Source organism: Cricetulus griseus, chromosome 4 (assembly GCF_003668045.3).
Source record: "Cricetulus griseus strain 17A/GY chromosome 4, alternate assembly CriGri-PICRH-1.0, whole genome shotgun sequence".
Classification (NCBI taxonomy): Eukaryota; Metazoa; Chordata; class Mammalia; order Rodentia; family Cricetidae; genus Cricetulus; species Cricetulus griseus.
In genome coordinates, this window is record NC_048597.1 from 57,276,606 (window position 1) to 57,302,999 (window position 26,394).

General features: G+C 42.4%; 1 protein-coding gene and 2 non-coding genes across 3 annotated transcripts; 2 read left to right on the forward strand and 1 right to left on the reverse strand.

Annotated features, from left to right (window-relative positions):
• The first annotated feature begins 11 nt into the window (after positions 1–11).
• Positions 12–19,416, forward strand: Fbxo45 (F-box protein 45). The gene is made up of 4 exons (XM_027413267.1): positions 12–51; positions 301–602; positions 9,987–10,343; positions 16,262–19,416. Exons 1-4 carry the CDS (start codon positions 12–14, stop codon positions 16,445–16,447), a joined length of 885 nt encoding a protein of 294 aa, XP_027269068.1. The 3' UTR covers positions 16,448–19,416.
• Positions 4,351–4,494, forward strand: LOC113835409. Its single transcript, XR_003484959.1, has one exon. It is a non-coding gene; the product is annotated as a small nucleolar RNA SNORA79 (small nucleolar RNA).
• Positions 19,417–23,255: 3,839 nt separating the features above from the next.
• Positions 23,256–23,359, reverse strand: LOC113835434. The gene has a single exon (XR_003484979.1). It is a non-coding gene; the product is annotated as a U6 spliceosomal RNA (small nuclear RNA).
• Between the last annotated feature and the right edge of the window lie 3,035 nt (positions 23,360–26,394).

Genomic DNA, 26,394 nt, shown 5'->3' on the forward strand with positions numbered 1-26,394 from the left:
CCTCAACCCGCATGGCGGATCCCGGGGTGCGTCGCGGGGAGGCCGGGCGAGGCGGGTGGTTCCGGCGCCCGCGCTGAGCGGCTACGAGGGGCGGGGACCCGAGTGGCCCGCGCGTCTGCCCTCAGTGAGGCGGGGCACGCGGCGGACGCCCCCGGGCAGGGGCGGGAGCGGTGGAGGCGCCGGTGGCTGGAGCTGAAAGGGCTGTTGAGCGAGCTGCTCCGATCTCTAGGCGAGGCTTGGCCTCCCGTGCCGAGACGGGGCGAAGCGGCGGCGGCAGCGGCCCTCGGGCCGGCTGGTGAGGCGATGGCGGCGCCGGGCCCGGGGCTGGGGCAGCCTCGGGCGGCGCCGGCTGCGGTGGCGCGAGTGCGGGCTCGGGGTCCTCCGGGGCCGGCGGCCGACTGCCCAGCCGGGTGCTGGAGTTGGTGTTCTCTTACCTGGAGCTGTCCGAGCTGCGGAGCTGCGCCCTGGTGTGCAAGCACTGGTACCGCTGCCTCCACGGCGACGAGAACAGCGAGGTGTGGCGGAGCCTGTGCGCCCGCAGCCTGGCAGAAGAGGCTCTGCGCACGGACATCCTCTGCAACCTGCCCAGCTACAAGGCCAAGGTGAGGGAATCTCGGGCCACGCCGAAGCCCGGCTCCTAGCCTGCCCGCCGCTCTCGGGGTTTACCTTCTAAGCTTGTGAGTCAGATGTTTCACCTCATCCCGCCTTTCCGCGGCTCCAGCCAGTCAGTACCTTTCTCACCCCTCCTCTCCGTAAAGATCTCTTCTTTGAAGTTCTGCTTCGTAACCCACCCCGCTTTTTAAATTATTAGGTGGTGATTTCCCATCACTGATTTTCATCATTCGTTCTACTTTCGACAATCTTTGCTCTTACAGACAGACCACCCGCCATTACCCTTGATTTTATGTTTTCCCTGGCCCCCAAGTAGACTTAACGACTTTTAGTTCTTCTTAGTCGCTTTAAAATGGGTTCAGTTACTGGGATCTTTGCGTTCACCTCACGTTTTCCAATCTCTGAATAATAAGCACATTTTCATTATTTTCGCCCACGTTCTCATACGTCCACAATATTTAATGCTTCCAAGTGAGTTTGCTAATTTGCAAGAAAAAGACTTTAATAGAACATCTTCCCATTGGTGCGGTATAACTCATAAAGCTGCCTTGTGCTGCTGTTAGTGATCACTTCCTTGATGTCTTTTTCATAGTTCTATCCAGCTGATGTCTCTTCTGTCGAATTTATCATCTAATATGTTGATACCTGTTTTGCTGGGTATTGTTTTGGGTATTTTTTTTTCCCGATTACTGTGTCTTCATAACAAAATTAGAATGCTAAGTAACAGGTTGTGGCAGGCTCAAGGATGATCCAGCCCAGACAAAGGGCCTTGGGTTAAGGTTCATTTAGATGGATGGTAGCTCCTTAGAATAGCAGTTACCAAGAGCAAATACGAAGCTGGGTGTGTGCTGCATACCTTTAATCCCAGCACTCCAGAGGCAAAAGCAGGTGCATCTCTGTGAGTTTGAGGCTAGCCTGGTCTGCATATAGAGTAGGAGCATATATGAGAGATAATAAAGTCTCATCTGGAATATGGTAAACATATTCCTTTTTATATTGCTAGTGAGTGTCAAAGTAATTTTTCGTGTGAAATAGACGCACTATTTCTTTTGATATGCATGTATTATAAATATGTATATGTCTCTCCTTTTGGAGACAGGGTCTCTCACTATGTAGTTCAGAGTGGTCTCCAGCTTGCCACCTTTCTGAGTGCTGGGGTTATAGTATGGGCCTCTGCTACTGGTTTATTCTTCTATATTAAACAAGTTTAGGCGTGGTAAGAGAGGGAACACTGCTGTTGAAGATGTCAATTACCAGGTAGATAGTCTTTTTTTCCTGAGACAGTATCTCATTAGCAGCTCAGGTTGGCCTAGAACTTAACAGAAACCCACCTGACTCTGCCTTCCAATTCCTGAGATGAAAGTGTGACCACTCTTGGCAAAATATTTTTTGTGTGTACAAGTATGTACTCACTCAAAAATGGGGGTATGCTCTCACGAATATGTGAATACTGGTACTCACAGAGTCCAGGATAGAGTGTCATTCCCTGAAGCTGAAGTTACACACACACACACACACACACACACACACACACACACACACACACACACACACACACACACAGGGAACTGAACTTTTTGGTACTGTGAAAGTTCAGGGAGTTTTTTTGTTTTTGTTTTGTTGTTCTGTTTTTGTTTTTGTTTTTCAAGACAGGGTTTCTCTGGGTAATAGCCCTGGCTGTCCTGGAGCTTTGTAGACCCAGCCCTGGCTGTCCTGGAGCTTTGTAGACCCAGCTAGACTCAAACTCACAGAGATCAGTCTGCCTCTGCCTCCTGAGTCCTGGGATTAAAGGTGTGTACCACTACCACCTGGCTACAGAGCATTCGTAAATCCTTGTTTTTCTAGTTAAGTAAAAGAACATCATTTGCCAGGATTGTATTTGTGTATCATAGATAGTCAGTGGATACTAATTGTATAGCAATTTATAGGAGAGTGCAAAAGTCTTCAATATTGTCCTACTTTGCTTTATATTCAGTGTTCTTAACTTTAAAATTAAAATTTTTGGCCTCTGTGGGTCTCTGTGAGTTCAAGGCAAGCCAAAGCTACATAGTAAGACCCTATCTCAAAAAAAATTTAAAAATTTCCCTTAAGATTTATTATTTTTGTCTAGCTTCAGGTTTCTAAGCCTGATATGGTGGTGTACTGGGAGGCTGAAGCAGGAGGATCAAAATGAATTTGAAAGCAGCTTGGTGAGATCTAGGCTAGCCTGAACTACAAAGTGAAATCTTGTTTCAAAAAACAAAACAAAATAAATTAATACATTTTTGTATTTACTTGTGATAGTAACGTTTATATGAGTCAAGATTTAGATAAAAGGACTGGCAAACAACTTTGTAGGTAAATTGCTTGCTGGGCAAACACAAGTCCCTGAGTTCAGATTCCCAGGCTGGCTGTAAAAGCCAGGCTGGCATGCATCTGCAGCCCAGCATTTGGGGCCGTAGACAAGTGGATCTTTGGCTGTCGCTGACTAGCTGGATTAGCCAAAATTGCAAGCTTCAGGGTTAGTGAGAGACTTTGTCTCAAAAAATAAGGTGGTAAGCAAAAGAGAAAGCCATCCACTGTTCACATCTGGCTTATGCACACACTCATACACCCCACACATAAACAAAAAGTTCACATAGCATGCAAAAGATAATGTATCCATATGAGCTGAGCATCAGTAGAAGTAACTAGCATATCTTCCTTTGGCTGCTGTCCCATTGTTACCCAGTTCTTATCCTTAGAAGCAACCTAAATTGCTATTAGTTTTGTAACTTTCCAGAGAGGGTGTGTGTGTGGCTTTGTTTGTTTGTTTCTAACTTTCTGCTGTGTATACTGTAGCTACAAGGTGGACTTGTACTTATCCTGGGTTTTAGGTGAATATTTTGAAGATGGAAGGTTAATTTAGGAGGGTGAATTCAGAGAGTCTAGAAGTCCTTAGAGTAGTCCAGGATAGAAATGGATAGAAATGATTGTAACGTGTGGCACACACTGCTTCTTAGTGTAGTATTGGAATACTGGAAGTTCACTGGAACAGAAAACTTAGGAGTTGAGTGGAGAATTAGAAATGCTTGACTTTATGATGATGCTAAGGTGAACTTTAAGATGAGGTGGATTTGAAAATTTTATGAAGAACTCTGAGCAAAGTTTTACCATGACTTTGCTTTATGGGGATGACAGACTATGGAAGGTGTGCACATATTCATGTGTGTGTGCCTGCCTGTGTTTCTCTTTTTCAGTACTGGGGATTGAATACATGCTAGCTATATCCCTTGCCTTGGGGAACAGATGTTAATCTGATAATTGCAGTTGTAAAACTGCATCTGTTAAGTATTATGAATGAGAGTTACATGGTGTTCTGAATATCAGTAGTGGGGGATTTAATTATGTACAGAGGTCAGGAAGGCTTTTTTATAAGACATGATGCATAAGCTTAGTGAAACCTAAAGAATAAGGATAAACAGGCCAAGAAGAACAAAGAAGAGTCTTCTAGGAGGGAATCTGGCTGTATGAGAAATAAAAAAGAATGTTAGCGGTTGCCCTTAGCTCAGGTGATGCTGGATTGAATGAGATAAAAGGGCGTGGGACAAACTATAGAGAAGCCATTTCTTGTTGTAAGCTAGAAAAATGAACGTGGGGATTGGTTATTTAATAGTTTGTGTTTTAAAGAGGTTATTTTTGACTTCACTGTAGAGGACTTTAGGTAGTGAAGGAGATGGAGAGGAATGGACACACTTACGAAATAGAATCTACAGAATCTGATGACTGTTCCTCCTGCTGCCTTTAGGTATGGCACTAGGATTTTAGGTCATCACACATTAAAATTGATTTCTTTTCACTCAGAGAATATTAAGATATTGGGATTATCTATGTGTTCTCTGAAATTTGCGGGATCAAACAATTTTTTTTTAAAGAATCTACAGAATTTGGCAGTAGTTTTGAAATAGAAATGAGGAAGAAGGAGGAGCTAAGAGTGACTCCTAGTTATTTGGCTTACCTAATATACGTGTCTATTGAGCTAGAGTTTAGAGAAATGACAGCAAGTTCATTTGAGGAAGAGCAGAATTCATAGTGTTTTGAGATACTCAACAGACTTCAGACAGGCAGCTCTTGGTAGCCAAGGATCAGAAGAATGTTCTAGGCTAAAGATAGAAAGTAATTTTTAGTTGAATGAAGGGAAATATGATTGTAAAGGTAACCTGAAACTAGATATATCGTAGAAGGCCTTTTGAAATATAGTTTTGATACATTGTTTGGGCTTTATTCTGCAATTGGAAAAATCATACATGTTTGAACAAAAGAGTAATAAAGTAAAAGCTATGCTTTAATAAGACCAGGCCATGAGATGTAGGGCGCACATAGAGGAGAGAAGGACAGGATTGGGAAAGCTGTCACAGAACAGCTCCACACAGGTGACAGCTGATATGGTGGGTGAGATTAGGGAGGGTGGATCAAATAGAACTCCCAAGGAGTCTGGGCAATGGAAGGACTAGGGTGAGGATAGGAAGGACTCAGAAGTGTGTAGTTGGTTCATCTTTTTCTCCCTCCTTCCCTTGCTCTACCTTTCATCTTCCCTTCCATGCTCTGGCTCAAACCCAGGACCTGATGAATGTTCAACACTCTACCACTGAGCTACACCTTCATTTCCAGAATTGTTCTTTTTTATAACTCATGTTTTAGGTATCTCAAAGTAGCATTGGTTATCCCAAATAATTTGTATCTAACTATACTTCTCTAAATTTCAGACTTGTATCCTGAGCTAGGTCTTTATTTTTGTTTCTTTTTTTCAAAATAGAATTAGAGACAGTTTGTTGAGAAATGCTGAGTACACTGGAGAATGAGGATGGGCTGTGAGCTGAGGGGAAACTACTCTAAAACCCAAAGCTAAGTCTGTACTAATGCTGTTGAAATAGGAAATGTAGGCTGTTCAAAAACTGATACAGAAACTTGACTTTAGTTTTGTTTTTCTTTTTTTTTAAAGATTTTATTTATTTATTATGTATATAACATTCTGCTTCCATGTGTATCTGCACACCAGAAGAGGGCACCAGATCTCATAACGGATGGTTGTGAGCCACTATGTGGTTGCTGGGAATTGAACTTAGGACCCTTGGAAGAGCAGTCAGTGCTCTTAACCTCTGAGCCATCTCTCCAGCCCTAGTTTTGTTTTTCAAGACAGTATTTGTTTCTCTGTGTAGCCCTGGCTGTCCTGGAACTGGCTCTGTAGACCAGGCTGGCCTCAACTCTAAGACCTGCCTGCCTCTGCCTCCCAAGTACTGGGATTAAAGGCGTATCTGGCCTTAAACTTTATTAATTGGGTGTTTTTCCATTTTATTTGAATTTTTCAGTATTCTAAAAACAAAGACACATAATATGACTATGATACCACTGTCATCTCTAAAAAGAAACTGACAGTAATTTCTTAATACAAAATTGCAGTGTTGCCTCATAAATGTGAAATATTATAGTTTACTTAATCAGTATCTGCATACATTCTCATGACGAGGAGTTGCTAAGTCTTACTGGGCTATCTTAGTTTGCAGATTGATTCCATCCCCACCTCCTGCCCCTGCAATTTTTTTGTTACATCCTGGGTTTCTGGTTTCATTCCCATGGTGTTGCTTAATGTGCTCTTCTGTTTTCCCTTTTCTTGCAGGCTCTGCATACAGTGTAGAGCACTGATCAATGTAGATTATAGTAGGTTTTTTTCTTTTTTTTCCAAAATACTGTTTACTAGAATCATGTGCTTAGAGGTGCATTAGATAACAGGATCCTTGTGTCTAAGTGTTGTGAGGTATAGACAATAGTGAGTGGGAACTCAGGAGAAGAGACTGATGGGAATTGGGTGGCCCTGGCTAGGAATACTTCATGGAGGTGGTGGTGGAGCCCGGTGGGAGGAGGGCAGTGGGGAGGCACGAGGAGCCCGGCGAGGCAGGTGGCATAGGAGGTGCACCGGCCTGCTCTGGAAGGCGTGGAAGCCAGGAAGAACTGAGTTGATGTGGTGCCATGTGTGGAGCTGTCAGAGGCTGTAGCTGACCTGAGAGTCCGTGAAGATGCTGGTTTAGAAAGACAGTTCTGGAAAGAGCTTAAGGTTAAGGACTGAGTTTGTAGGCTTCTGTGGGCAGAGGAAGGGAGTCACTACAAATGAATGCAGTAGAACACTTCAGCAAAACGGGAAGCTGTGATAGGAGGTTGAAGAAGAGGCTGTCAACTTCACTGTGACAGGGGAAAATTAAAGAAACAGCAGCTAGAATTCGCAAGAATTGTGTAATAGGCTGTGAGGAAATACTCACTTTTTAAAAATTCTAGCACCGTGGAGATTACATTTTATTTCTTCCTCATTTGTCTTCTTACCAAGCTAGTCCTTACATACAATAAACCAGGCTATCCTATGTGACTAGAAGACTTTTTTGTTGTTGTTGTTTTTGTTTTTTGTTTTTCGAGTCAGGGTTTCTCTGTGGCTTTGGAGGCTGTCCTAGAACTAGCTCCTGTAGTCGGACTGACAGAGATCCGCCTGCCTCTGCCTCTGTCTCTTGAGTGCTGGGATTAAAGGTGTGCGCCACCACTGCCTGGAGGAAATATTAATTTAACAGTATCATGAGGAATTAATTTTCTATGTTACTCTTTTGATTTAGAAAATACTTGCTTATGGATATTTTTCTCCTTTGTTTACCCTTATGTTGTGATTCTTTAGGTGGATAAAAGCATATATTGAAGGGCTAGGTAGCTCAGCATAAGAGCGCGTACTGCATCCTTGTTAGATGGCTAACAACTAACTCCTTCATGGAATCTGGTTCCCTCGTCTGGCCTCCATAGGCACTGATCTCATATGTATGCAAACACGCGAACGCGCACACACACACCACACACACACACCACACCATGCTTCATTTGTTCATTTTCCTTATGAAAACAGAATATTTTATGAAACAAGCTATTACTCTGTGCTGTGCAGGGCAGCAGTGAAACAGTAAAATGCTGGCTGTTGGAAAATGAGCTTTTGACCCTGGCTCTTTTCTGGGTTCATGCACTCAGTAGCTGTCCTTTAGGTCTGTAGCCTCATTTTATTTTATTTTATTTTATTTTATTTTATTTTATTTTTTTTTGTGACTGAGTGCTTTGCCTGCATGTGTGTCATTGTATCACATGCATTCACTGCCCCCAGAGACCAGAAGGATGTGTTGACTTCTCTGGAACTAGAGCAGTGTGGGTGCTAGGGAATTGATCTGAGATCTTTTGCAAGAGCTGCTGAGTGATGTCTCCAGCTACAAAGATGGGATTTTTAAAGTAAAATAGAAACAAAAATATTTGTATGTGTATCTATATATGTATGTGTATTTATATATTCGTTTTCCAGATAGGGTTTCTCTCTCTGAAGCCTTGGTTGTTCTGGAACTTGCTCTGTAGACCTGGATGGCCTAGAACTCAGAGATCTGTCTGCCTCTGACATCCAAGTGCAGAGATTAAAGGGGTGCACCACCACTCCTAGCTCCAAGGGTTTGTTTTTTTATGTTTTGTTTTGTTGTTGTTGGTTTTTGGGTTTATGTTGTTGTTGTTTTTTTGTTTTTTGTGACAGGGTTTCTCTGTGTAACAGCCCTAGCTGTCCTGGAACTCACTTTATATCAGGCTGACCTTGAACTCACAGAGATCCACCTGCCTCTGCCTCTGCCACCACACTTAGCAAGTTTTATATTTTTAAAACATGAGATTGTCATTATTTGTACAAAGGAGCTATTTTTATATTGTTTTCATGGCAGGAGCTTTAAAACCTTGTGAAAGGCCCCCTAGCATGTCCCATTGGTAGCTGCTGTTCTTCCAAAAACCTGGTTGAATTTGTTTTGTGTGCTACCTAGGAGATGTGCATTGAGAGTGGTGATGTCAGTGTGGGAGTGATAGCCTAACAAGGAAATTGAGAATCCACAGTGGTTTGTGGTCACTAAACTCTTTCATGAACTTAAGATCTAATATTTTATGTAGTACACACACACACACACACACACACACACACACACACCCTCCCTCCCTCCCTCCCTCCCTCCCTCCCTCCCTCCCTCCCTCCCTCCCTCCCTCCCTCCTCCCTCCTCCCTCCTTACATATGCTGGGTCAGCACTCTACCAATGAACTCGTAGCCTAGGTAGGCCTCTACCTTACTACCTAGCTATGGGTGACCTTGAACTTCGGATCTTCCCAAGCAGTGATCACAGCATGTGCCAAGCTAGACTGTAATTTTTTTGATCACTGTATTGACAGTGTGGAAACTGCATCACTTAATCAAGTATAAATAAAAGTAAAGGACGTAGTTTGCAGAATTTCCATATGCCATCTACACCAAGCTTTACCAATGACTCATGACATCTAGTTTCATGTTTACTCTACTCTGCCTCTGGCTGTTTCAAAGCAATTACCATGTATCATTTTATGCATAAACATTTCAGTAATATATCTGAAAAAGTACAAGGATAGTAGTTGTGTGTATGTTTTGACGTTTTAATTTACTTGTAGAAATTATACTACAGTTTGGAATTTCAGTAAGACAGTTGAATTGCTCCCCCCCCTTTTTTTAAGATTTATTTATTTATTATGTATACAGTGTTCTGTCTTCATGTACACCTGCAGGCCAGAAGGCACTAGATCTCATTACAGATGGTTGTGAGCCACCATGTGGTTGCTGGGAATTGAACTCAGGACTTCTGGAAGAGCAGTCAGTGCTCTTAACCTCTGAGCCATCTCTCCAGCCCTACTCCCTCCCTTTCTTTAGATAGGGTTTCTCTGTTTACTGTGTTCATCTTAAACTGGTTCAAGCCATCTAGAGTATCTAGGATTGCAGGCATGTGTTACCATGTCTAGCTCTAGCTGGGAGTTATTTTTAATGGGATACAATAGTTAATGTTTGTTCACCATCCAGAAGCTTTATGTATTATTTGGAAATAAGTGTTATTTAAAAGTTTATAATCTTATTATCTATAAACACAAAACCTCAGGGTTTTTTGTTTTTTAGTTTGGGGGCAGGAGAGAGAGAGATGGGCTTTTGCCAAGTGGCCCAGACAGGCCTTGAACTTTCAATTCTGCTTCAGCATCCCAGAGGGCTGACATCACAGATATGAGCTACCACATTTAGTTTGCTACATTTTAATATTTAAGAAAAAAAAATCAGAGGTTGGAGAGATGGCTCAGTGGTTCAGAGCACTGACTGCTCTCCCAGAAGACCCAGTTTCAATTCCCAGCACCCATATGGCAGCTCACAACTGTCTCTGACTCCAGTTCAGGGCATCTGACACCCTCACACCAATGTAAATGAAATTAAAAAAAAAAAAAAAAGGACCAAAGAGGGGGGAAGAAAATTAAAAAAGAAAAAAATCAAGTTTATTCTTTTGGTCTATTTCTCATGTTTTTAGGTACGAGCTTTCCAACATGCCTTCAGCACAAATGACTGCTCCAGGAATGTCTATATCAAGAAGAATGGCTTTACTTTGCATCGGAACCCCATCGCTCAGAGCACCGATGGTGCAAGGACCAAGATTGGTTTCAGTGAGGGCCGCCACGCCTGGGAAGTATGGTGGGAGGGCCCTTTGGGCACTGTGGCAGTGATAGGAATTGCTACGAAACGGGCTCCTATGCAGTGCCAAGGTTATGTGGCATTGCTGGGGAGTGACGACCAGAGCTGGGGCTGGAATCTGGTGGACAATAATCTACTACATAATGGGGAAGTCAATGGCAGTTTTCCACAGTGCAACAATGCACCAAAATATCAGGTGAGAAATGATATTTTCTCATTGTGGGCCATTTCAAATCACATCTGAATTTGTTTAAAATATATTATAAAGCCACTGTAGGTGTTTGTCTTTGTTTTGGTAATCTTTTTAACTTTGTACTTTTTTTGTAATTTTTAAAATAAATGGTAGGTTATATGTCAGTATTTCTTAATACATATTTGAGCAATCCACACTTCCTCTGTCTGGGGCCAAAGAGTAACTATTTTAGGCTTTGTTGTCCATGCTATCTCAGAACCACTTTTTTTCTTTTTTCTTTTTTGGTTTTTCGAGACAGGGTTTCTCTGTGTAGCTTTGGAGCCTATCCTGGTACTTGATCTGGAGACCAGGCTGGCCTCGAACTCGACCCGCCTGCCTCTGCTTCCCGTTCTGGGATTAAAGGCCTGGGCTACCAACGCCCAGCTAGAACCACTTTGAGCTCTGCGGTGTCATCACATCACCTATACGTAATGTGAATAAAGAAGCATGGCTGTCTTCAAAAGACCTCATTTGTGAGCTGCATGACCAGTGTGGCTCAGGAGCTACAGTGTGCTGGATCATGTTCAAGATTGTCATCTTCCCTGTGTCATGAAACATCCAGGTCTTTTGCTTGCTTGTTCTGTTTTTTTCCCTCTTTTCTGGTCACCTTGTCACAACAAATGCATGTGTATACATGCATATTTACCCTCTGCTTCTTACTAATACATGGATTCAAAGTCCTTGGAGGTATTGACAAGTTCAGGCAAACTGCTACATTTTTTTGTTTGTTTTTCTTATCTTAAATTTGTTTTTAAACTTTATTTTATGGGTTTGGGTGTTTTGTCTACATGTATGTCTGTGTACCACATGTGTGCCTGCTGCCCCTGGAAGCCAGAAGAGGCTGTCACATCCCCTGGAAGTTACAGATATTGTGAGCCACGATGTGAGTGCTGGGAATTGAGCCTGGATCCTCTAGAAGAGCAGGCAGTGTTTTTAACTGCCGAGACACCTCTCTACCCCATATACTTCCATCTTAATGTTTTGTGCTCATTTGATTCTAGAATTGAAATTACAACCCTTGTGTCTTAAAGCAAATTGGTATAGATTTAGCAGAGGATAAAACAATTCAATAAGATTCCAAGAAGTGGGCTGGAGAGTTGGTTCAGTGGTTAAGAGCATTTTCTGCTTTTCCAGAGTTCAGTTCCCATCACCCACCTTGAGCAGCTCACAACTGCTTGTGATTCCAATTCCAGGGGCTTCAACTCCCTTAACTGACCTCTGTGGGCACCTACAAACATTTGCGCACACACATAAACACACATTTTTGTTTTGTTTTTCAAGACAGGGTTTCGATGTGAAACAGTCCTGGGTGCCCTGGAACTCACTCTGTAGACCAGGCTGGCCTCAAACTTACAGAGATCTACCTGACTCTGCCTTCTGAGTGCTGGGATTAAATGTGTGCACCATCACTATAAACACAATTATTATTTTTGTTATTTTGTTTTGAAGAAAAGTAAGTCAATTACTAGGAGAGCTATTAGTTGATCACTCATCCATTGACAACTCACATCATTTATTCAGTGCTATATTAAAACACATTTGTTTATTATTGTTTTTTGAGACAGGGTTTCTTTGTATAACAGTTTTGGCTGTCCTTGAACTCACTTTGTAGACCAGACTGGCCTTGAACTCACAGAAATCCATCTGCCTCTGCCTCCTACGTGCGGGGATTAAAGGCATAAACCACCACTGCCCAGCTAAAACACACAATTTTTTAAAATATCTTTTTTAAAAAAAATTCCCAAGGCAGAAGTCTTGAGAGACTGTACATTTCATATTTCAGAGCCACAGCTTCGGTAATGCTTACAGGGGCTTGCAAGATGCCTCAGAGGTTAAGAGCACTAGCTGCTCTTTCAGAGGACCCATGTCCAATTCCCAGCATCCATGGCAGCTCACAACTCCAGTTCCCAGGAATCTGATGCCCTCTTCTGGTTTCCACAGGCACTGTCATGCAAGTGATGCCCAGACACATTCAGGCAAAAGACCGATACACATAAAAAATATGATCATAAAATTATCAGCTCTGGCATATTAATTTAAAAGGTAAAATGTATATCCATTTCTTGAAGTGCAAAACCTGGAAGGATTTTCCTTCATAAAATCATTTCCTCATTGTCTCTTTAGGCTCTGTATATGTCTTGTGGAGAGGCGTGTGCAGTTTTAGCACTGAACATGAAGTCTTATCACTACCTTCAGGGGTAGTGAAAACCCTCATGTCCTTGGTTTCAGAGATCATTCTGTGTCTCCTTCCTTCCTCCCTTTTTTGGTTTTTGTTGTTTTTTGTTTTTGAGACAGGATTTCTCTGTGTAGCCCTGACTGTCCTGGAACTTGCTCTTTAGACCAGGCTAGCCTTGAACTCAGAGATCCACCCGCCTCTGCCTCCTGAGTGCTAGGATTAAAGGTGTGTGCACTACCACTGCCCATCTTATTTCCATTTTTTGAAATATATTTCTACTAGTTTAGCCAGTTCTTAGATGGATTGATAGGATTTAAATTGTCTATATTGTTACTGATTTTACTTGTTCTTTCACTGAAAAAAGAATTGAAGTCTTCAACTGTGCTTTCTAGTTTGTCTGTTTTTCTTTTGGGTCTGTCAGTTTTTGCTTCATATACTTAAGGGCTGTAATTATTACATTTCCCTGTTTATCATTACAAATGACTTTTGACTCTACCAATATTATTGTGTTTGAGTCTGTATTGTCTGACTTTAATGTAGCCACTCCAATTTTTTATGGAATACTATTACAAAGCATCTCCAGACTTTTGCTTTTGATTCATCTTGTTATTAAAATGGGATCCCTAAATAGCATGTGGTTGAGTCTTCTTTATTTAACTGCATTTTACACTCTGTCTTTTTAAGAGTTTAGTTCAGGCTGGGTGGTGATTGTGCACGTCTTTAATCCCAGCTCTCCAGCAGCAGAGGCAGGCAGATCTCTGCGAGTTCGAGGCCAGCCTGGTCTACGAAAGTGAGTTCCAGGACAGGCTCCAAAACTATACAGAGAAACCCTGTCTCAAAAAAAAAAAAAAAAAAAAAAACCAAAACAAAACAAAAAAAAAGTTTAGTCCATTTACGGATATTGTAATTGTTTAATACTATCTTTTTGTTCCTTAATTTATGATCTTTTTATTCTTCATCTACAAGCCTTGTTTCTCTTTTTTGTTTTTTTTAGACAGGGTCTCACTATATATCCCTCACTGGCCTGGAACTCACAGAGATCTGCCTGCCTCAGCCTCCCTGGTGCTGGAATTAAAGGTGTGCATCACCATGCTTGGTTCTCTGTCTTCTTTAACTGCATAATTTCTGTTGCTCTAGCTTCATGTCCACTGCCTTTATTTTACCATCTCAACTTGTTGAACCAGCTAATGAGTTCTGGTTATTGTATGCTTTAGATCTAGATCTCATTTGGTTTCTTTTTCTGTATCCATTTCTGTTTTATAGTTTCCTGTTTCTTTCATTCTTTGGACATACTTCAAGTGGCTATAATATATTAGTGCATATATAATATTTGACTGCATTTCACAGTTACATATGCATACATGTTTATACACATAATAACTATAAGTACTTTGAGTTCTTTGTCAAATTAGAAAACCTATGTCCAGGTAAGAGTCAATTTTTTTGTTTGTTTGTTTGATTTTTAAGATAGGGTTTCTCTGTGTAACAACTCTGGCTGTCCTGGAACTCACTCTGTAGACCAGGCTGGCCTTGAACTTAGAGATCCTCCTGCCTCTGCCTCCCGAGTGCTGGGATTAAAGTCATGCACCACCACTGCCTGGCCAGTCAGTTTATTTTGATTTCCCGCCACTTCAAGAGTCATACTTTTTCTATGTTATCACGGTGATGGTTTTTAATTGAAAATTGCATGTGTGGGTAAGATGTACTAGCAACTCTGGAATGTCTTTTTCTAGAAACTGCTTTGTTCTTTGGTGTGAGCAAGTTTAACTTGCTGGAACTCAAGGCTGCAAACTACATGCCCCTGTGGTATGCAGCAACAGTTTATGGCTCATGTCTCCTCGGCCTTTCTGCTTTCTCAGTCCACTTCCCTGGGAGCTTTTCATGCCCCCCCCCATCTCTGTGGACTCACACAGACCTTCGTAGAACCCATTCAGATTTGGATGGTCTCTTCTGTTACTCCTTTTCACAGTGTCTGGTTGTTCTGCCATCAACACTTGTTTATTTTTAGAGACAGCATAGTGCTGTGTAAGCCTGGCTGTGCTAGAACTTCCTCTGTAGACCAGACTGGCTTTGAACTCAGAGGTCTACCTGCCTCTGCCAGCCTCCCAAGTGCTGGGATTAAAGGTGTTCGCTTATACTACCTGGCCTACTACCCACATTTTACCCACAGACACCAACACTAGTGAGACCTGTGCTTTTCAATTCCTTTACATAAATATACATGTGTTTCAAGGTGAAACAAACTTGGGAATTTCAGCAGAATTAGTTGTGTCTTTTTTGTTTGTTTGTTTGTTTGTTTTTTCCCTGAGACAGTTTTCTCTGTGGCTTTGAAGACTGTCCTGGAACTAGCTATTGTAGACCAGGCTGGTCTCGAACTCACAGAGATTCGCCTGCCTCTGCCTCCTGAGTGCTGGGATTAAAGGCATGCGCCACCAACGCCGTCACCAACGCCGCCGCCACTACCATCACCACCACCACCACCCAGCTAGTTGTGTCTTCTTAATCTGCTGCAATGTAGGATTAATTCCTGATACTGGTGAGAGGACTCCTACCTAGGACATTAGACAGTGGTGTTCGACAGAACATGAGTGTTGTTCTGTTTGTATTTGGTTAGTAGGCATGGTAAAGGTTTAGAGGCCTGCAAGATTGGGTATGTCAGTCGTGAATTGGGCAAAGGGTAGAAAATAGCAGATGTTGGTGGTTATTTGGGACAGGAAATGATGGAAAGTTAATGACAACAGCAGGAGTTGCCATAATCAGGAAGTATTAATCTCAATTATCAATCCTAGGACTCTACATCTTTTACCCCATTTTGGAGACAGAACTGAATGTGGCCTAGGCTGGCCATGGTCTCACTGTGTAGCCAGTGACGACCTTGCACTTCTGGCTTCCTACTGCCACCTCCCAAGTGCTGGCAGTTATGTGGTGCTGAGGACTGAACCCAGAGCTTCCTGCATGCTAGGCAAGCAGTCTGTCAGAGGAGCTCTGTGGCCAGTCCTACTCTCCACTTTTCAGCATACAAATGCAGCATTCCTTAATGGCTGCAAGCTATAAAAATGACACAGTCTTACTGTTTTGTTTTACTTTTCAAAGTGGGTGAAGAGCTGAATGTATTGAGTTTGCAGTGTAAACAGTCAGTGCTGCTGTTCTTTTTTAAAGCCAGGCATGGTGGCATAGGTGCACACCTTTAATCCCAGCACTCCAGAGAGAGAAGGTGGTGATTATCTGAGTTCGAGGCCAGCCTCGTCTACGGATCGAGTTCCAGGACAGCTAGAGTTACACAGAGAAACCCTGTCTTGAAAAACCAAACCAAAACAAACAAAATTATTTCTTTTTCTGGCTATTTAATATTTTATTTGGTATATATTACAGCAACATGGGGGGTTATTTAGATAGATCATTTCCGTAAAATGTACCAAGTTATAGACGGTGGTGTTGACTTCCTTAAGAAAAGGCTTTGAGCCTTTGAGTACTTTAAAGTAATTAAATGTAGATCCCATGTGAATCTTCTTTAGAGGTGATCTAAAGAAACACTTGTGTTGATAATAAGTGTTCCTTCTGGGTCCTTACCCGACACAGAATGTCCTCTCTGGTTTGCAGAGATGATTAAAGACCGTTGTACTTCTTCCACTTTCTAATTTGTACCCTCTCTCTTGTAGTCATCCTTTGGTGGATACCCCGCTAACCTTGTGATGTCTGTTTACAGATAGGAGAGAGAATCCGAGTCATCTTGGACATGGAAGATAAGACTTTAGCTTTTGAGCGTGGGTATGAGTTCCTGGGGGTTGCCTTTCGAGGACTTCCAAAGGCCTGCTTATACCCAGCAGTGTCTGCTGTATATGGCAACACAGAAGTGACTTTGGTTTATCTTGGAAAACCTTTGGATGGATGACAGTGGCTTTCTGGGAAGAAGGACAGTGGAGAAGAGATCTACTTTGGAAAGTAGAGCCATGAAGTGATAGTATCATGTGTGCATGCCCAAGGAACATCCTGAAAACACGTGGAGTTGAGAACTGGAGAAGAAACTGTACAACAGCGATCATCTTAGTGTTTCCTCTTTCCACTGGGCCAGAAAAATCCTCAGGGTTGCAGTTGGTTGAGTGGGCAGTTGACATGTGCATGTTGCCGCAGATTCTTCTCTACATTAGCAGTGTGTTACTCCAGCTCAAAGATGAGGTGTAGAGATGCTTAGAAGGGAGCCGCAGGATTTTGGGTAGTTTTCTGAAGAAGGTACAGTCCCATCTTACAACTGCCTGTTCTTCCTCCAGTCCCTTTACTTCTAGCCAGCTTGACTTAGAAAGTATGAAACTGGCTGGGTTTTATTTAATATTTTTTAATATATTGAGAAGCATGGTCTGCCTGGACTGCACTTCTCTAGCAATGAGAAATAAAATTGTGCAGCTATTTTAAAAGTTGTATATATAATGTGTGTAAAAACTGTAAAGGAAAAAAAAAACCAAAAGGACAAAGGGATTGCTTTGTTCTAATTCAGTTTCTTAAAAATCACTACATGGTACAAAACTAGAGTGATATTTGGGGACAGTAGGGTAATACAAAGAAGAGGAGACATGTTGTACTAACTCATTTGTGTTTGGGCTTATAGTCCATGGCTGTAACAGAATTATGGTAAATGTTCCTCAGCAGGCTAATTTCCTCAGCTGGCTAAAGACTGGGGAAATTGAGCTACTTATAATTATGCATCTGCCAGCAAGGCTGATGCAGACGTAATAGGAATGTGAGTCTCTTGGCATTTGGCTTTAGTTTTTGGCCTTCTGAGAAAACTGGTCTCCACACAGAACAGTACCAACTGCTCTTACAGTACTCAGTATGAGCACTATTAGAATAAACCCTAGAACACATGGTCAACAGTTCTTTTATTTTCTAACTTTATAATGCTGTAGATGTTATGAAGAATTTTTAATTTCATATTGTTTACATTATACAACAATCAAAGCCTCTGAATCTCCACTGGGGCTGTCAACAAAATGTTTACTCACCCACTTGAAACAGCGCCAGCCAGAACCCCGTTAAGAGTGTTCTTGATCACCTAGGTATTGACCCATGGGATTTAATGCTAAAAACTTAGGCTGGCAACAATTGGAAAGTTTCATTGGAAAGGGTTAAACATGGTCTCCTATTTTGACCCATAAACCTTCTCGTTAATACTCTCTGAAATTAATAATTCAACACACATGAGCTGAGGGTTTTGTTTTTTTCTTTTGTTACAACAGTAACGTCTTTCTGTATGACAGTATAATTAATATGGTTCAGATACATAAGAATTGATGAAGGCAAGTAAAATCTTTGTACTTTTTACATGATTGCTGTATGTATATTTTGTTTTAAATCTAATAAAATTAGGGGCAGTGAGCAGCTTGCTGGGGTTCTTGGAGTCCTTGAGAATTAAACTTGTCCATACTGCTATGAAGCAGGAGGCTCCAACCATAGGACAGGTCTGTAGTTGCCTCCTGAAATGGTTACTGGTATTTACTGTGTATTTGCTATGTTGCTTGAAAAAGAGACATTTGTTAAAGATCTTTTTTACAATCTGTATCAAGAAGAAACCTTGTACAACATGGAATTATATGTTAAACATGTTAAGGAAGATAGCTGGCCCAGGAACTGATGTTTTGTTTGTTTTTGTTTTTGTTTCTGGTCTAGAATAACTCAATTTGGTGGTGTGTAAATTTGATTGGAGACCTGACTAGGATGAAGACTGACTAGGTAAAAGGTGATGGCAGTCCTTAAGTATCTTCAGGTTGTGACAAGTCCTCCAGCTTCTCATGAGTTTGGTTTATAATTTTGTTTCTGTCTTGTCATAAATGTTCATTTGCAACACAGTTCTGATGGTGCTGACTGGAAAAGAAAATCACATGGTTATTCATTCCTCACTGAACCTAAAATCAGAGAATTGCCTAATGGTTTAACACCAAGCCAGTCTTTCTGTGTTTTGTTTCTGATTTTTTTAAGACGGTTCTTGCTGTGTAGCTTAAGCTATCCTGGAACTCACAGTGGTCTTCCCTGCCCAGCCTCCCCAATACTGGGAATACAACTATATGCCCCATTCCCAGAACAACAAGCCATTCTTAGCTCAAAGAGTTGAGTGTTCCTAGATTGGATGAGCATCAGGTGAGCAGAGAGCCTTCGTTTACAGCTGGGTCTGTTTGTTACTAGAGACGAGCAGTGGCTGTCCAGATCATCAAGGCAAACTGCTCAGTGCTGAACGCGGTGCTTAGAAAGCATGTAACAGAAAACAGTTGTACCCGAAGGCCGAGTATATCACCTACATCATTAAATCATTGCCACTCCAGCTCGACTGGAGTTTGGAGAAATATAAAGAAATACTTAAGGTTGGGCCCTCTAACCCTGATTCTGGTGTTGGTGGGATATGTTCTGACCATAAGGGCTTAAAAATGTCCTGCTGGTTTCAGAATGCTGCCCAAGGTTGAGAGCAGATATGCTGAATTTCACCTAGGGTTTTCTCATCTACACATTAGGAAATCCTTGTTCTCCTCACTACCTCACAAGGATACAGAGGGTACAAGAGAAAACACCCAGAGTGCTGGTGTTGTGGGTGAGAAGGCTGCCGAAAGGCGAGCATCTGTTCTATTTCACCTGCAGCTGTGATCAGGAAGACATGTAATTGAATTTGTTGTTGCTGTGGGGAGCTTTTGTGTGTTTGTTTGAGGAAGCATGCATGGGTGGAACAAACCTTAATTACTATGACTATTCACTATGGTCCTCTGCCTACTTGAGATAGGCTGTTATAATTATCTGGTTTTTCATAGGAAAGAAGAAATATTAAGGCTTAATTCTGTAATGTTCATTGGCTCATAATTCATTAAAAACTCATACAAGGAATTCTGTGTTATTAGATGTCATTTCATAGTTGCCATTATTTTTTTTTCATTGATGACTTTTGAGTGTCAAGCCGTCTTCATCTCTCATTTTTACTCAAATAAGCTTAAATACAGATTTGACAGACCTGAAGCAAGTTTGCCTGGTGCAGCTGAGCATCTGCAATGGCTCTCTGCTGAAGAACCGCCTGTCTCTTGGGCCTGATTTGTCTGGGAAGCTTGAAAAACAGCGTAGAAATTATAGCTAACCTCATCATTTTTGAATCTTTTAACCATTTTAAGAAATGAACAGTTTGATGAGACAAATTAAGGAATTTTTTAAAGTGAAGTGTTGAAAAGATTCTATAAGTCAAGACTACCACGGCTGGGATTGTTGGAACAGTTTGTGTCCAACCCAAATGGTACCCTCATAGCATTTTACATTTTCCTCACTCTCCCCTCAACAGAGTCTCTACTTCCCTGCAATTTCCTAGTTTTATTTTTTAATACATACTTGACTCAAGCTGTGTGGCTTTACAGCCTGCTTATAGTGTCTAGCTCCCCTGCATGAACACAGTATCTCAGATGTACTCCTTGCCTTTGTGCCCAGTCTCTAAGCCAGGTAAGCAGGGGCTCACATATTTTCTGTGAAAAAGAAGAATTTGGAAGAAAGACCAAAGCATTTCTAAATATACAGACCAAAGTATAAGCAAAGACAGATGAGAGAAACTTTATCGTAGTCCAGGTGGAGCAGGAAGGTACAGGACGCAAATCTGAGTGATTGAAGCAATGCTTTTTTTTTTTTTTGGCCACTCCTCTTTATTCAGAAATACTGGTAATGACTTTCTAGTTCTTAGTGTAGATTTCATATTTGTTCAGAATAGAAAATAGAATATTAGGCTTTAATTTAGGGTGCAGGGATAGTTGTTTTGTCTTAGCTTCCTAATGGAAAGTTAAAACTAGGGCTGTCAAGATGGCTTAGCAGATAAAGGCATTTGCCACTAAACCCCATGGCCTGTGTTTGATCTCTGTGGCCATGAAATTGGAAGGAAAGAGCTAATTCCTGACAGTTACCCTTCACATGCAGGCTGTGGCACATAAGTACATGCATGTGTGCTGACAAAATGTAAAGATAATGTTTTCTTAAAAGCTAATGTCTGCATATAGCCCAGTGGTAGAATGCTTGCCTAGCATGCACAAGGTTCTGTAAGTAAATAACAAAATGGTAGCCTCCAAAGTTTAATTCTAAGTGTATTATAATGGGAGTAGGCTAGGTATCTTCATTTTAACATGGCTGACTTGCTTTCTTTCCCAATCTGTATTTAAAGAGGTTTTGTTTTCTGCGCTCTTTTGTTGGTATGTGTTCACTGTAAGAATGATGGGTTTTGTTAGGCTGTTTTCATCTGTATTCCATGCACTTTGGTCACACCCTTCTCATTACCTCTGTCCTCCCTCCAGCTTCTTTGATGTCATATGTGTGTGCATTTAAGTCTAGACTCTGCATATGATGGGAAATGCAGCCTTTGAGTCACTGTTTTTGTTTTTTGAAATAGGAACTCACTAGGGAGTGGAGAAGGCTGGTCTTGAAATTGTATCAGTTATTCTGCCTGTATCTCAGGGTACTGGGATTACTTTACTTTGGAAGGAAAGAGGACTTTAAGATTGGAATGAAAGCCAGGCGGTGGTGGTAGTGATGCAAGCCTCTAATCCCATATTTGGAAGACAGAGGCAGGTGGAGTTTGAGCCCAGTCTGTTATGCAGAGTGTGTTCTAGGACAGCCAGAGCTGCCAGAGCTGTTACACAGAAACCCAACAACTCAAAACACAGAAACTCAAAACAAAAATTGGAATGAAAATTGTCAGTGACAGTCCTCTTCAGAAGCTAAAAGGTGATAGTCATTTCTAGTCAAGATTCCCAGAGTGGTGAAAGTGCGCACACAGGATCACTCACTGAAAGGTGACAGGCTGGCTGTACGAAGTGTTCTGAAGCAGCCGAATGACACCCACCCTTTCCAGCACAAACTCTAGCCAACTTAGATGCTATGCCGTCATTCCATGGAAGTGGGCCACACTTTTTATGTGTTTTACATGGCTGTAGTTAAGCTGCAGCTTCTGAAACATCTCCCCAACCACCCTGCTATTAGCCACCTACAGGAATTGAGAAAGAATGAAAAAAATCAAGAGTCAATTCAGAATTGATTAAGTATCTTGTAGCACCCACCACATGCAGGGCACTTGCCAGCTACTATGGATATAAATATAAAGATGTGAACAAAACTAGAAACAACACTGTTCTGCAGTTGCTCTTGAGTTAGATGGGAAGATGGCCACAGTGCCAAAGGAATCATTGCCTTAATGGACTTAAGCATGGGGTCCCCTGTGGTAGAAGAGAATGGATGCTCTAAACCTGGACTGACGTCTAAGTAGAGTCTCAGGAGATGAGAGTATATAGATCACTGTTATAGATGGCAGTCTGCTGTGATATGAGGTGTAAGTAGTATCTGGCAACTGTTTGCTGGAGAAGTGAGAGTATAGTTCCAGGATACTGAGGCCACTACATAGCTGTCAAACTAAGAGCTTTGGGTTTTTCCTGACTCGTAGGGACGCCACTCAAAAGTTTGCAGCAGGGTCACAGCATGATCCATGATAGAATCCAATGAGTATTCCACTTGCAAAAAGTAACAGGCGGTCAGGATAGCAAATGACTAAGGCTTAACCAAGGCAACTAAGAATATGAAGGAGAGATGTTTTGAGATATTCTGAGGGCATGGAGAGATGGCTCAGCAGGTAGTGTTTGCTGTGGAAGCTGGGCTTGGTGGCACACACCTGTGCCACCAGTGCTGCAGAGGGGGCGTGTAATCCCTTGGGCTTGCTGGCCAGCCAGTTTAGCTGAATCAGTGTCATTCAGGTTCAGTAAGAGTCCCTGTCTCAGAAAAGGTGGAAAACAACTAAAGAGGAGAGGAGGTTTATCTCCCCTTACGGTATATAGTCCTGACTTGAAGAGTAAAAAGAAGCTAGGGCAGCAACATGGGGGCAGGAACTGAAGCTGAGGCCTTGGAAGAACTCTGCTTGCTGCCTTGCTCCATGTAAGCTGTTCAACCTGCTTTCTTATGTCATCCAGGACCACCTGTCCAGGGATGGCACCACCCACATCAATCATGTAAAATGTACTACAGGTACCTAGAGTCAAATCTTATGGAGGCATTTTCTCAACAGTGAATCTCTTTCCCCAATCCACTAGCTTATGTCAAGTTTGCAAAATCTAGCCAAGACAGTACGCATGAACATCTACCTATACACCTGCCCCTCCACGCCTCCCCCCCAAGAAAAAGAATAGGAAGGTCAGTTGACTATACAGGAAGAACAAAACATTGTTGCTGTGATCAGCTGAGAATAGGGCTGGTCCCTCATTAAGATAGGAAGCTGAGGGCTGGAGCGATGGCTCAGAGGTTAAGAGCACTGACTGCTCTTCCAGAGGTCCTGAGTTCAATTCCCAGCAACCACATGGTGGCTCACAACCATCCATTATAAGATCTGGTGCCCTCTTCTGGTGTGCAGATACACATGGAAGCAGAATGTTGTATACATAATAAATAAATAAAAATATTTTTAAAAAGATAGGGAGCTGAAAAGGAGGAATTGGCTAGGTGGTAGTGATCTCAGTTTCAAACACGTCTGGAGTAAAACTGTTCAAAGGCAGTTGGAACTAATTTGTAGTTGAGGCAGACAGTGAATGATGTCCAATAAAGGAGCTCCTGCTGGGGTCAGTGAGATGGCTCAGTAGGTAAGAGCTCTTGGCATCAAGACTGAGGACTTGAGTTTGATCCCCAGAATCCATATGATGGGAGGAGAGAACTGACTCATTTAAAATATGGAACACTTCATGAATTTGCGTGTCATCCTTGCACAGGGGGTCATGCTAATCTCTGTATTGTTCAATTGTAGTATATGTGCTGCCGAAGTGAGCATGAGAACTGACTCTTACAAGATCTCCTCTGACCTCCACGTGTTCACTATGGCATGAACATGGATACATATACACACTAAGTAAATGTAAAAGGGCAGGCTGTGTAGGCACATGCCTTTAGTCTCAGCACTCAGGAGGCAGAGGCAGGAGGATCTCTGAGTCCCAGCCTGGCCACAGCTATATAGTGAGACCCTGATTCAAAAAAGAAGAAGGTTTTAAACAGCTGTTGCTGTCTCGCTTTCCTCATTGGCTTTACTAGCTCTACAATCTAGAAGACCTGTGATCCAGCCCTTAGAGGTGGAGGCAGGAGAACCAGATTCATGGTTACCTTCAGCTACATAACAAGTGTGAGGTCAGCCTGGACAAGATCCATAGTCAGATCATCAAGTAAGTTTTGACACGTATATATTGATCACAGCTAAGATACTGTGTCTAGGAAGCCTTTTTACAAGAGGATGCCTGGGTAAATTCTGCAAAGTAAGAGAATGGAGTCAAACATTCATACTGATATAGTTAACAAGTTTCTAGGTAATTTGCCCTTGAACCAGAAGATCACCTTTCAGGATGAAAACAAAGCTAAGTCAAACTAGATGGACAAGATGACTCAACAGGTAAAGGGGTTATCCATCAAGCCCAAAACCTGAAACTTACTCTCCGCACCCATATGGTAGGAAGAGAACCAACTCCTGAAAACTGTCCTCTGACCCCCATGCTGTGGCACACCCACCGACATACACCTGTATTCCAAGTAAATCAGTAAAGTGTAATACATTAAATATAAATTGAAGTTAAATTCAGACCCATCCATTGCCAGACCCTGGACAATAACTCATTATTTATTGTTTGTTACTGTTAATGTCTGTATGCATGAGGTAGGGTGTGGCTGTGGTAGCCTTTCTTGGACCCACAAATCATGACAGAGACTTATTATTAATTATGAATGCTAGGCCTTAGCTTAGGCTTGTTTCTAATTAGCTGCGTTTTTTTTTTTAACTTAAATGAACCCATTTCTATGAATCATGTGTTCCCTGAGATTTGTTTACCTCACATACGTACCGTCCACCCTGCTTTCCTGCTTCTGTGTCTGGCTGGCCCCTGGTGTCTCTCTTTCTTCGACCTCGCTCAAGCCTAGATTCCTCCTACTACTTATTCATCTACTGCCTAGCTATTGGCTGTTCGGCTTTTTATTAGACCAATCAGGTGCCTTATGTAGGCAAGGTAAAACAGCAGCACATCTTTACATAGTCAGACAAATGCAGCCTTAACAAAAGCACCACATCTTTACATAGTTAAAGTGATACTCCACAACAGGTGGCATTTGTGCCATGTGCACAGGTTCGGGAGTTGGTTCTCTTTTTGCACTGTTACATGGGTTCTGGAGGGATCTCCATGCTCATGTGGAAACCCATTTGCCCACTAAACAGGTCCGTTTGTGCTTATTCTTTAATGGAATATTCTTTTTTAAATTTTCATACACGTACACATTTTTATCATGTCCACCCATTAGTCCCCCCCTACAATTTCCCCTCAAAGTCTCCCCAGTACATTCCTCCCCCCAACTCCATGTCCTCTGGTGTCTTGTATTGTTAAGATGGTCTGTGGAGCCCTAGCTGTCCTGGAAACTCACAATGTATACAGGCTGGCCACGAACTCACAGAGATCCTCCTGCCTCTGCCTCCTGAGTGCTGGGATGAAAGGTGTGTCGCCACCCAACTACTGCTGCTTCTGCTTCCCCTTCTTCTTCTGCTTCCTCATTCTTCTCCCACGGAGTCCTGCCTGGACACGCACGGGCATGGGGCCCTCCACCAGAGCATGGTCAACTTTCGAGTGACCACACCCCAAGTTTTAAAAATGACTCTTCCTCCCACACAAGCCGTCAGTGAGCCCTTCTCCCATCTGTGCTGACTTGATTCTGGGCAGGTGCCACATCTGCTGTGAGTTCATGAGTGCAGCAGCCATGTTCTGTTCCATGACAGCATTTCACAGTACCCCCCCACCCTCCAACCTATAGTATTTCTTCTTTTCTTTTCTAATTTTTGTTTATTTTTATGTGTATGGGTATTTTGTCTGTAGGTATATCTGTGCATTGTTTGTGTTCCCAGTTCCTACAAAATGCCAGAAGAGGGCAATGTATCCCCTGGGACTGGAGTTGCAGACAGTTGTGAGCTGCAGTATGGGTGCTGGGAATTGAACTCAGAACTGGAAAAGTAAACGGTGCTCTTGACCAATGGGCTATCTCCAGCCTCTTTCTGCCCCTCTCCTGCAGAGTTCCTTTTGCCTTAGGCTGGGTTGGAGGCTGATACAGCACTCACAGGCACTTTATTCTCAACACTTTGATCAGTTACAAGTGCACATGTGCTTTTCCCCGGACACCCACATGGTAGAAAAAGAGAACCAACTCCTACAAGTTGTCCCCTGACCTCTGCAGGATCCCTACTGACTCAGATCACATACACACAGACAAATAAATAAATGCAATACTTTTTCTTAGAAAGAAAAAGCTGGGGCCGGGCGTTCATGGTGCACGCCTTTAATCCCAGCACTCGGGAGGCAGAGGCAGGCGGATCTCTGTGAGTTTGAGGCCAGCCTGGTCTCTAGAGTGATTGCCAGGAGAGGCTCCAAAGCTACACAGAAACCCTGTCTCGAAAGAAAGAAAGAAAGAAAGAAAGAAAGAAAGAAAGAAAGAAAGAAAGAAAGAAAGAAAAAGAAAAAGAAAAGGCTGGGGCTGGAGAGATGACTCAGTGGTTGGTTGAGAGCACTGGTTGCTCTTCCAGAAAACCCAATTTCCAGCCCCCACATGGCAGCCCCCACATGGCAGCTCACAACTGTCTGTACCTCCTGTTCCAAGGGATCTGGCATTCTCACACAGACACACATGCAAGCAAAACACCAATGTATATACAAAAAATATAAATTATTAGAAAAAGTAAAAGACTTGCAGTGTGGTGGTGGCAAACACCTTTAATGCTAGCATTTGGGAGGTAGAGGCAGGTGGATCTCTGAGTTCAAGGCTAAAAGTGAGTTCCAGGATAGCCAG

Coding starts and splice junctions, on each gene's coding strand:
- Fbxo45 (XM_027413267.1), top strand. CDS start 12: ATGGCGGATCCCGGGGTGCGTCGCGGGGAGGCCGGGCGAG. Junction 603..9,986: donor TGCCCAGCTACAAGGCCAAG/GTGAGGGAATCT, acceptor TCATGTTTTTAG/GTACGAGCTTTCCAACATGC. Junction 10,344..16,261: donor ACAATGCACCAAAATATCAG/GTGAGAAATGAT, acceptor GTCTGTTTACAG/ATAGGAGAGAGAATCCGAGT.